Genomic DNA, 12,254 nt, shown 5'->3' on the forward strand with positions numbered 1-12,254 from the left:
GATTACACTAGGAGTGTGCCTCCCAGGTATTTGAGATAATGTCCACTACGGTAGTTTCTTCGTGGAAAAGTGTACCAGATATAAAGGGCAGGAAATGTTCTAGAAGGCTCCAGGGTTTTCTGGGGGAGTTGCACAGAGGCGGACCAAAAAAAATTCGACCTCGGTGAGGATTGAACTCACGATCTTGCGATTAACAGTCGCACGCCTTAACCAGCTTGGCCACGAAGTCTTCTTGTTATATACTTTGAGAAGTGTAAATTTAAGTCTATACACCATTAACCAGGATTTTTGCTGTGCATTGTAGTCTCAGCCTCCGAACCCACACACGGACATTTGCTGACAGCTAATATCACCGCCTGAAGATAGCCTAGTGCTAGGCCTGAACAATCCCTGTCTCTTGTAACATAAAGTATGTATTATATATGATATTGTGATAAATATAATTTTTTAATACATTATATAACAGATTTTATATAAATATAACCTCAACATTATAACATATGAGCAGTACCTTAAGTAGGAACCGAACAAGGGAAAAAATATAGGAATAGAAAAACAAAGCTCATAGTTATAAAAGAGAAGGAAAAATGTTAACTAAATTTTTTTATAAAGTCCCAAAAATGTGAAATACTTTACTGAGTAAAGAAGTTACTCGCTTATAAAACAAAAGGAATTAAGGAAACAAATAAAAGAAAAAAAATAACCGAACTGGAAATAAAAAATGAAAAGAACTCAAATATTAACAGCTGTGGTAATATAACGTTTCCCTCCAGCATCAATTGGCTGGGAAGTCGGACATAAAACCAAGCCGTGTACATGAAAGAAAGACGAAAAATAAGGTGATTCTATCGTAAACATAAAAGCAGTACTAAATTACTAGAGGATGTTAATTCAAAATATGGAGCACGAGAAAAGATCAATGCTTGAAATTGGAACTCTTACAGTTCCCAGTCAATTGATTTTTCGGGAATGTGTAGCCAGCCATCTTCCAGCTTGTCAAATTTGCATTATAATACGCATTTTTGTGGGATTCAATGTAGTCATACGTTGGATAGTCTTCTGGGTCACAAGTCAATGACACGGCATTTTCTGGTTGATATAGTCTCACATAGTCTATTGACATAACCACGGGGAAATAAATCATCTGCCAGTCAATATACGCCCAATTTGGTGAAATACCCAAGTTCATAATAATAGACATTGGCTCTTGACTAATATACCTCCAATCAATATTACCATTAGGATGAAGAGCTGTCGAATACATGGTGAACGTTGGATTATCTCCTACAAACCATCTGATGTAACCTTTGTTCTTATCGTTTAGATATTCGATTGCAAATTTCTGGAATTTACCAGAGCCTTCTCCAAATTCATACCATGAGGCATTTAAAGTTGTCACAGCAGAGATCGCTTGTTGAAATGGCCCACCACAGTAAGTATTCATAGTGGTAGTGCTGAAGTTGTAGATTTCAACAAAATTATAATCAGGGATGTACCAAATGTCGAATGGCGCAATTTGTAACGATTGAGATGCCACACCTACACGAAGCTCAGTGCTTGCTTCTGCCTCCAGAATATCAAGTTCAGGAGCACCTCTACCAACACCTGGGTTAGGATGATCTTCTCCATCACACGTACAAGCACTTAGCTTTTGGCCTGGCAAGTATGATAGTCCGTCTGGTGAACTCTGGTTGGGTGTGATGCCTGCATCACAGGAAGAATAAGAGTATGGCCAGACACCTTCAGTGGATGCTAGGTAACCTGGTCTGCCAAGGTTACCCATTGTCCATAAACCTGGCCACAAGCCACTGATTTTACCATAATTGGGCAAGTTGGCAGAAATCTCCAAAGCTCCTTGAGTAAAGCATAATTTGTTCCAGCTCTGTACCATACCAGATCTGTAGTATAGATTGTGGTTTTTGAAAGCGTCCATTCTCAATTGCAAGGTACCGTTTCTTGTTGTGGTCGCATCTGGGGAGTACCATTCCAAGTCCTTTGTTGCATCGTAATGGATATCTGGGGCGGTCCAAAATTGATCATCTCCGTCGTAGAAAGTCCTTCCGGCAGCGTTAAATTCATCTGAGAAGACCAGCCTCCAATCACTGCCGTCCTTGGCTTTTCTAGTCAAGGCGCTCTGAGGGGTGTCGGGGTCCACCAGCGATGTTCTGATGGCCGACAGTTGAGGGTATTGGTACAGGGACAGCGGTACCGCGTTGTGGTTTGTGAAGTTTGTGGAGTTCGCAGGGTGTATGTTATTGTCGTGGTGGTCTACTGCGCCCGAGTATGTTAGCACTGGCAAGATGATGAACAAGGCGATGGCACCGAGGAACAAGAACAGCACGCCCAGTATACCACCGAAGGATTTCTTGTTCATGTGCTTCAAGTCCTCTGAGAACCTGTGTTTGTCCAGCCTAGCTTCTTCTTCTGGGTCCGGGTTGTGCAGGAAGTCGTCGTCCTCTTTCTCATCCATGGACAGAGGGAACGCCGATGCTGGGTAGCCACCGAACGGGGAGAAGTCCTGGTCATCCAGAAACATGACTGAGGAAGGCACTATCAATGAGCTCTCGCCGTCTGCGAGTTTCTCGTTTTTGAAAGGTGGCGGAGGTGAGTCGTTCTTTATGAAGTTCTGTCTGTAGTTGCTGAGATGCAACCGCGAGCCCACTAGCGGGTACCTGTCGAAAGCAGGTGGCGCACGTATATCGTTGCTCGACAGGTCAGAGTAGTTGCCTATGTTCAGGGGCGGAGTTATAGAGCTGGAGTTCTTCCTAGAGTTTGCAGAGTAGAATCTGCTGGGGGACCCCTTGTTGTGCTTTGAGTAATAGCCCTTGTAGTCGGCTGCCATCTTCTCATTCAAGGAGGCAGGGTTGCTATTACTGCCAGAACTGCTAGTGAAGTGGTGTTCGGGAGCGATTAGATCGGGGGTATGAGCCAGCTCATAGTTGTTATCGTGTGGTAGCAAGTTTTGGGAAGAAGAAGTAGAGTGCACATCCTCTTCACTAGTGGTAACGAAGGGGTTACGTAAGTTTTTATCATTTGCCATTTGCTTATGTTCATTAGCGATTGAAGACGAGGAGCTGGATAGTGCTGAGCTGCCAGCATCCCTATTAGCGTCGTCTGGGTGGTTCCCAGTAAGGTCTCTATATGACATTAGGAATTTTTTTTATCCTAGAAGTTGTAGAAGATATGGAATAAAACCGTTTCTTATTGTAAGTCTATGATATATTGTAGCGGTATTCTATTAGAAAATAGAGAGAGTTGTTATTTTTAAGCTTTTCAATTCAATTATAGTAGTTATTTTATTTTATTTTAATTTTTTTTTTTCAGTGTGAAGAAAAGGAGATAACTTCTAATTTTAAGGATTGACGTTTTAAGAATAGGAAAGCCAAAAAGGATGAGTATCCCACTGAGAGAAATGAAAAGGTTGTTGTATTCGTTAGCACAATAAAGTCTTTGACAATGAATTTAATCCGTATCCAATCCCTACATTACGAAGTTGTGAAAGGTATGATGAACTTGTTAGTGAACTTGTTGGTGAGCTTGTTGATGAGCTTAATGAACTTGTTAAGGAAATTTAGAAGGTTCGAAATGACAGAGCTACTACTGGCTTATCTGTGGAAAATGGGTAAAAAATACAAGAATCATTAGCAGTAAGATGGGATTCCATGGCATTTGGGCAAAATGAAGGACGTTCGAATTACCCGATTGGGACATGTTATTGAGTATTGCACAGAGAGAATCTGTAATTCTGTGAATATCAAGATTCCTGCTGCATTTCTCTCTCCCTCTATGAGCGAATATAAAGTGCGTGGGGGGGGGGATAAGAAGGGAGGAGGGAGGGAGGGAGGTCAAATAGTATGAATGGGGTGATTCATTGCCTAATGCGGTAATCATCAAAACAAGTTTATCCGACATGGTCTTGAGAAAGAGAGGAGCACTTGTTGTACGGCGATACTTGTAACCACCCACGGACGTACTGACAGAGTATTCCCCTCCCCCGTACCAAATGGTTAATACTTAGCATAAAAAGAAGAAAGAATAAAAAATTACTGGACGAGTTGGGAATCGAACCCAAGACCTCTCCCATGCTAAGGGAGCGCGCTACCAACTACGCCACACGCCCAATTAATCAGTTATTCTTCCAAAGTGCTAACATGCATTATATATTATAGAAAAAGCAGTTGTCACTTTTCTTTTTATTTGTGTATGTGAACATTGAAAAGATACAAATAGTGCATCTAATACAATCTCTCTAAATAGATTTGACGAACTGCATTGATGGTTTTTTTCTCTGTTCCTTTCTAGTTTATTTCCTTGTTCCTGCGTTTTCAGCATTGAATGAGAAATTTCATATTGATCAGCCTTCACAAATTGAATATTGAAAACGACACACCAAGAATAAGTCATGATAAGAGGCAGTAATGGCACTGACACACAAAATAACAGTAACATGAAATAAGAATAAGGCAATAATAATAAAAAAAGAACATATTAATTTTTTTACTTAATTTTGTTAAATGTAGACGAACTATAGCTTATTATATAATCCCTATAGGATTATTTTACTTTCATGGGTAGAGAAGAATATTTAGTTAAAACAAAGTGAACAACAATATGGTCAAAACTGTAGTGACACCGATCTTAGTTTGCTTCATGGATGATGCAGCATTCTTGTTTATTTGTTGTATTGTTGGGGCAGCGGAAGCACCAGGATTTCTGCCACTAGCACTGGATTGTTGCTGAACAGCAGCCGAGTTACTTGCGGAAGCCTTTGGTGCAACAGCTGATCCAGCGTTGGCTGCTGGGGAAGCACCGTTGGAGCCAGCATTGGCTGCTGGGGAAGCACCGTTGGAGCCAGCATTGGCTGCTGGGGAAGCACCGTTGGAGCCAGCATTGGCTGCTGGGGAGGCACCGTTGGAGCCAGCATTGGCTGCTGGGGAGGCACCGTTGGAGCCAGCATTGGCTGCTGGGGAGGCACCGTTGGAGCCAGCATTGGCTGCTGGGGAGGCACCGTTGGAGCCAGCATTGGCTGCTGGGGAGGCACCGTTGGAGCCAGCATTAGCTGTTGGTTTGGTTTGTGGCTTGTTAGTTCCTGAAGGATTGTTTCCCGCAGCACCCTTTGTTCCAGCAACAGTTCCGACGTTACTGTTAGAGTGGGAGTCAGCCTTTGGAGTGTAAGTTATTGAGGTAATTACTGGTTGGCCGAATTGATTAGTTGTAGTAACGCCAACCACTGTCTTGGTGTCAACACTGCCATCCTTGTTAGTTAAGGTTGTTGTATGAGCGTTGTTCAACTTGGTGGTAGTTGTTGTGATAGTAGTTGGCTTACCATTAGAGTCTGTAGTAGTAATATGAGATATCACATTGGTTTCAATAACACCGTTACTGTGGGTGACAGTAGTTGTTCTGTCTTTGCCTGCACTAACATCACATGGAACAGTAGTTGTAATAGTAGTTGGCTTACCATTAACGGTTGTAGTGATATGTGATACTACATTGGTTTCAATAACACCGTTACTGTGGGTGACAGTAGTTGTTCTGTCTTTGCCTGTACTAACATCACATGGAACAGTAGTTGTAATAGTAGTTGGCTTACCATTAACGGTTGTAGTGATGTGTGATACAATATCAGTTTCAATTTTGCCATCTGAACCTGTGGTAGTAATTGTGTAATCTTGGCCGGATGGTGTAGAAATGGCGGAAGAGATTGAACTGGAAATAATGCTAGAAGATGATGAGGACATGCTGGATGAAGAAGATGAGGACATGCTAGATGAAGAAGATGAGGACATGCTAGATGAAGAAGGTACGATTGGTACGGCATTTCCATTGTTATCTATGGTATACGTGGTTGTAATAGTAGTTGTGTGACCTTCAGCATCAGTGGTTGTGATAGTTTGAGTAGTTTCGCTCACATATTGAGGTTCAGCATCAATTAATGTCTTGAACATTTCAGTATAAGTACTTGTAATGGTATGGCCATCGCTGTCGGTATAAGTAGTAATATGCACAACTTCAATTATTTCTTCTCCATCAACGGTAATGGTCTTACTAGTACCATCTTGTGCAGCTGTTGGAGACTGGTATTGAGTCAAAATGACAGTTGGCTTACCATCTTTGTCGGTAGTAGTGATGTGGGAAATGATATCGGTGTGCACATGGCCATCCTTGTCAGTGACAACTGTAGTCTTATCCTTACCATCGTCAACTGGGTTGGAACCACCAGAGCCACCCTCACCAGAACCACCTTCAGAACCAGAACCACCTTCACCAGTACCTGGGTTAGAGCCAGAACCACCTTCACCAGTACCTGGGTTGGAGCCAGAGCCACCCTCACCAGTACCTGGGTTGGAGCCAGAGCCACCTTCACCAGTACCTGGGTTGGAACCAGAACCACCTTCACCAGTACCTGGGTTGGAACCAGAACCACCCTCAGAGCCAGATCCACCTTCACCAGGAGATGGGGTTGGAGACTGGTATTGAGTCAAAATGACAGTTGGCTTACCATCTTTGTCGGTAGTAGTGATGTGGGAAATGATATCGGTGTGCACATGGCCATCCTTGTCAGTGACAACTGTAGTCTTATCCTTACCATCGTCAACTGGGTTGGAACCACCAGAGCCACCCTCACCAGAACCACCTTCAGAACCAGAACCACCTTCACCAGTACCTGGGTTAGAGCCAGAACCACCTTCACCAGTACCTGGGTTGGAGCCAGAGCCACCCTCACCAGAACCACCTTCAGAACCAGAACCACCTTCACCAGTACCTGGGTTGGAACCAGAACCACCTTCACCAGTACCTGGGTTGGAACCAGAACCACCTTCACCAGTACCTGGGTTAGAGCCAGAGCCACCCTCACCAGTACCTGGGTTAGAGCCAGAACCACCTTCACCAGTACCTGGGTTAGAGCCAGAACCACCTTCACCAGTACCTGGGTTGGAACCAGAACCACCCTCAGAGCCAGATCCACCTTCACCAGGAGATGGGGTTGGAGACTGGTATTGAGTCAAAATGACAGTTGGCTTACCATCTTTGTCGGTAGTAGTGATGTGGGAAATGATATCGGTGTGCACATGGCCATCCTTGTCAGTGACAACTGTAGTCTTATCCTTACCATCGTCAACTGGGTTGGAACCACCAGAGCCACCCTCACCAGAACCACCTTCAGAACCAGAACCACCTTCACCAGTACCTGGGTTAGAGCCAGAACCACCTTCACCAGTACCTGGGTTGGAACCAGAACCACCTTCACCAGTACCTGGGTTGGAACCAGAACCACCTTCACCAGTACCTGGGTTAGAGCCAGAACCACCTTCACCAGTACCTGGGTTGGAACCAGAACCACCTTCACCAGTACCTGGGTTGGAACCAGAACCACCTTCACCAGTACCTGGGTTAGAGCCAGAGCCACCCTCACCAGTACCTGGGTTAGAGCCAGAACCACCTTCACCAGTACCTGGGTTAGAGCCAGAACCACCTTCACCAGTACCTGGGTTGGAACCAGAACCACCTTCACCAGTACCTGGGTTGGAACCAGAACCACCCTCAGAGCCAGATCCACCTTCACCAGGAGATGGGGTTGGAGACTGGTATTGAGTCAAAATGACAGTTGGCTTACCATCTTTGTCGGTAGTAGTGATGTGGGAAATGATATCGGTGTGCACATGGCCATCCTTGTCAGTGACAACTGTAGTCTTATCCTTACCATCGTCAACTGGGTTGGAACCACCAGAGCCACCCTCACCAGAACCACCTTCAGAACCAGAACCACCTTCACCAGTACCTGGGTTAGAGCCAGAACCACCTTCACCAGTACCTGGGTTGGAGCCAGAGCCACCCTCACCAGAACCACCTTCAGAACCAGAACCACCTTCACCAGTACCTGGGTTGGAACCAGAACCACCTTCACCAGTACCTGGGTTGGAACCAGAACCACCTTCACCAGTACCTGGGTTAGAGCCAGAGCCACCCTCACCAGTACCTGGGTTAGAGCCAGAACCACCTTCACCAGTACCTGGGTTAGAGCCAGAACCACCTTCACCAGTACCTGGGTTGGAACCAGAACCACCTTCACCAGTACCTGGGTTGGAACCAGAACCACCCTCAGAGCCAGATCCACCTTCACCAGGAGATGGGGTTGGAGACTGGTATTGAGTCAAAATGACAGTTGGCTTACCATCTTTGTCGGTAGTAGTGATGTGGGAAATGATATCGGTGTGCACATGGCCATCCTTGTCAGTGACAACTGTAGTCTTATCCTTACCATCGTCAACTGGGTTGGAACCACCAGAGCCACCCTCACCAGAACCACCTTCAGAACCAGAACCACCTTCACCAGTACCTGGGTTAGAGCCAGAACCACCTTCACCAGTACCTGGGTTGGAGCCAGAGCCACCTTCACCAGTACCTGGGTTGGAACCAGAACCACCTTCACCAGTACCTGGGTTGGAACCAGAACCACCCTCAGAGCCAGATCCACCTTCACCAGGAGATGGGGTTGGAGACTGGTATTGAGTCAAAATGACAGTTGGCTTACCATCTTTGTCGGTAGTAGTGATGTGGGAAATGATATCGGTGTGCACATGGCCATCCTTGTCAGTGACAACTGTAGTCTTATCCTTACCATCGTCAACTGGGTTGGAACCACCAGAGCCACCCTCACCAGAACCACCTTCAGAACCAGAACCACCTTCACCAGTACCTGGGTTAGAGCCAGAACCACCTTCACCAGTACCTGGGTTGGAGCCAGAGCCACCCTCACCAGTACCTGGGTTGGAGCCAGAACCACCTTCACCAGTACCTGGGTTAGAGCCAGAGCCACCTTCACCAGTACCTGGGTTGGAACCAGAACCACCTTCACCAGTACCTGGGTTGGAACCAGAGCCACCTTCACCTGGACCAGGGGCAGGGGCAGGGGCAGGATATCTTGTTAGTATAACTACTGGCATACCATTTTCGTCTAACTTGGTTATGTGGGAAATGATATCAGTGTGAATACTTCCATCCTTATCTTTATAAGTAGTTGTTTTATCCCTACCATCATCTATAGTGATGGTCGTGGAACCTGTGATTGGTTTACCAATAGAGTTGGTTGTTGAGAAGAATGAAATAACATCTTGTTCTACTAATTGTTGGCCATCTACATTTTTTGTGGTTGTGATAGTAGTTGGCGAAGGAACGACAATGTATTCAGTGACTGTTGGGACAATGACTTTGACCAACGTATGTGGGGTAGGTTCACCGTCAACACCAGTATAAATGGAAAATATGGTAGAGGTTGTCTTTTCTAGCACATAAGCTGAACTCGTAGTTGTTGTCTCCATTGGAGGTGGCGAATATTTACAGTTGTCACAGCTTGGTAGAGTCCAGATATATCCATTCCAATCAGAATGTGTTAACCCATCTGGGTCAACAAAGGAAGCAGTAAGACTACCACCCTTCTCTCTGTTGTAGTATGCAATTCTTAATGGGTATGCAACACCTGCGACCATATAAACCGTTAAAGTTTTCTTTTTTGGATCATAGTCTGAAACTGAGACCTGATCATTAGTAGGGTTAGACCAAGAAGTAATATTACCACAAGGAAATGCAGCATCATTACCTAAAAACATGGCACTACCGTCATCGGTCAAATATAAAGCAAAGGTGTAAGTACCACTCTTTGGTGGGATGAAGTAACCACGGAATTCGATTAAAATATTTTGTGTTGGAATACTAACACCAAAAAGAGTGGTATCAGAGGCTGGTAGTTTGAAATTAGTTTGGGTAGTAATAGCTCTACCGATGGTCTTATGCCATTCCTTTGGGAATTGAAGAATAGGCCACAAACTAAAATTGATTAAAATACTTGGGTCAGCATTGTAGATTTCGGTATCAAAACCTGCGACTGCACCGTCCAAATTTGGGTACTGACATAAATTGGGAAAGTCTACCGGATTCTTGGCAGTACCAACTGTCAGGAACAGTGTCAGCCAAAAACAAAAGTTAATGACGTTTGAAAACATTTTTTCAAATATATTTGTGATGAACAAACGCTTGACTTCTAGTAAGTACTAATTTTGTTTAGTCCTTAGATTTAATGGTTGATAAACGCCCTTGTTTTGTTGATGTACTTTTAGTTTTGAAAAATATGAAAGGGAGGGAAATTATTTCAAATGGTGAAACAAGAAGCCTTTATATATTTGAAGAAAATGAACAAAACTTTTAGTAATCGGTTAGACCCCTTTCATAGTTTACAGGTCAGAGTAAGAGTCACTTTTTTGAGAGTGCGATGCGACTAATCATTGATGATTTCTTAGGGAGTACCAAATTTGCCTTAGCTCGAAAGGCGAATTCTATTCTTTGCATTTCCATCAATTCAAACCAAATTGTTCTACTTGATCCAGTATTTCTTAGATAATTCCTTACTTTTTGGGCTTTGAGAGAGAATCTTTTCCGAGATCATATTCGAAATGTGTATGCAATTCGTCCTGGTAAGGCAAAATCTTTAATGTATGGAAGTCGAGTTAAGTTGAGGAATACAGTAATAATCTAAATAGGGATGGGGGAGTTTTTGAAAGGCACAGATATTGGGTAGCATCGAAGCGTATTATTTAACATCTTCATTTGTTATGGATATCAAAAATAAAAGAAATAATTTAATATGTTAATAGCTCCTAATAACCTTCAGTTCTATAATTAGAAAAGCAACTGGGTAATTATCCGTTTTATTCTATCTACTTGGAATTAGTAGATCAAATCATGATTTATGTAAATTAATAAACCCTGCGAAGTATCAGCATGAGAACATGTGAGGGCACACCCGTGTTTTTCGAAAAGTCGACATTTACGTAATTATCGTATTTCCCGCTATATGTCTCATTCGCATGTCTATCTTCTAATTCAGGAATTTCGGGAAGTAAAGCTACCCAGCGCTGGTTATTAATTTGGGAGTAGTTTCAAAATTTCACATGGACCGCGGGAAAAAGGGAGCTTTGTAATTTACCGAGGGTTAAGTAAAAGTGTGCTAATGGTTGTTTGTAGATTACTTGCTTATTAAGAAACAGAAACTGTGAAAATATCCCGTAGAGCATAGAAAAAGAATGAGGATTGAAAAAGGAAGAGACAGAATCGAAATATCAAAACTTGGCAGTGCAGAAAGAGTGGACGGTAGTTATTGTGTGGTGAATCAGTATGCAATAAACAGAATGATTATGTGTTGATGGGGTCCATCAAACTGTGTACTCTCATATGAGTGTATGAATTACTGAAGGGATATAACGGAACATTTTTGGTAGTCATAGACCAATAATTTTTGTGAAAAAAAATTATTAGGAAAGATCAAATACGGGTTTCTGTTTTGATAATCCTTCCAAGAATTCATCTCAATAAAAAATATCATAAACCAGAATCATAAGAAAAGATACCCTTAACGGATGGAGGGGCAAAATAAACAAGTAAAACAAGAAAAGCAATAGGACGCTATACTAGTTAGAGAGAAAACACTTAGAATTTAGCGCAATTGTCTTCTTAACGGCTGTTTGTATGTTTTGTATGTTTTTTTCTTTTGATTATTTATTTCTTTGATCTAAATGTCAATATTGGATATAATAAATTTGTAATTTTCGGTTTTAATCCGAAACCTGATCATTAGCCTTCTAAAATTGAGTTACACTCTCAATTTTTGTTTAACACTTTTCTAATAATTAATTTTTCAAGTACAGCTTTACTTCGCGAGTTTCTTTACCACCAAAGTGGTAGTACCAGCTTATTTGATTTTCAAAGGATAAACAGATATACGATGATTCCTTTTTAAATGTAGATTAAAGTGACTAAATAGCACAAACGTTTCTAGGTTAACCTCTTATCATTGGGGTATTTTCAAATAACTTTTTTGTCGTATTTTACCGCATTCGGATTGTTAGCAACGGAAGATCCAACCTAACTCGAATATCGACAGAAAGGATTCGGTTCTATCATTGCTTGTTTGTGATGGATATTTGGTTTTCTTTTTTTTTTCAGTTTTGTTTCATTTTTGCATTTGACTTAGCTAAGATCGTGATCACACTCTTGTAAAGGGTAGAGAAGAGTTATCACTTGGTGTCTCTCTTGCTGTAATCATTGTAGAAAGATTGTAGAGACGTGGGAAGGAGCGAAGTTAGAAAGGGCATATCTGAACCATTAGTCCATGGCTCGAGGAAGGCATGCGAGAAATACAGCTGCCAAATTAACGTGTGGCTACTATGCTGGAGAAAGAATCGGAGGGAAAGGCTTAT

General features: G+C 42.8%; 2 protein-coding genes and 2 non-coding genes across 4 annotated transcripts; all 4 read right to left on the reverse strand.

Moving 5' to 3' along the window:
- Positions 1–155: 155 nt before the first annotated feature.
- On the reverse strand, positions 156–229 carry tN(GUU)6. The gene has a single exon. It is a non-coding gene; the product is annotated as a tRNA-Asn (tRNA).
- Positions 230–916: 687 nt separating this feature from the next.
- SKN1 (beta-glucan synthesis-associated protein SKN1) lies at positions 917–3,148 on the reverse strand (the record flags this gene model as incomplete). Its single annotated transcript, XM_447683.1, has 1 exon — positions 917–3,148. The coding sequence occupies one exon, from the start codon at positions 3,146–3,148 to the stop codon at positions 917–919; it is 2,232 nt and encodes a 743-aa protein (XP_447683.1).
- Positions 3,149–4,047: 899 nt separating this feature from the next.
- tA(AGC)7 lies at positions 4,048–4,120 on the reverse strand. The gene has a single exon. It is a non-coding gene; the product is annotated as a tRNA-Ala (tRNA).
- Positions 4,121–4,589: 469 nt separating this feature from the next.
- On the reverse strand, positions 4,590–10,004 carry PWP7 (the record flags this gene model as incomplete). Its single annotated transcript, XM_447684.2, has 1 exon — positions 4,590–10,004. The coding sequence occupies one exon, from the start codon at positions 10,002–10,004 to the stop codon at positions 4,590–4,592; it is 5,415 nt and encodes a 1,804-aa protein (XP_447684.2).
- Between the last annotated feature and the right edge of the window lie 2,250 nt (positions 10,005–12,254).

This window comes from Nakaseomyces glabratus, chromosome I (genome assembly GCF_010111755.1).
Source record: "Nakaseomyces glabratus chromosome I, complete sequence".
NCBI classification, from domain to species: domain Eukaryota; kingdom Fungi; phylum Ascomycota; class Saccharomycetes; order Saccharomycetales; family Saccharomycetaceae; genus Nakaseomyces; species Nakaseomyces glabratus.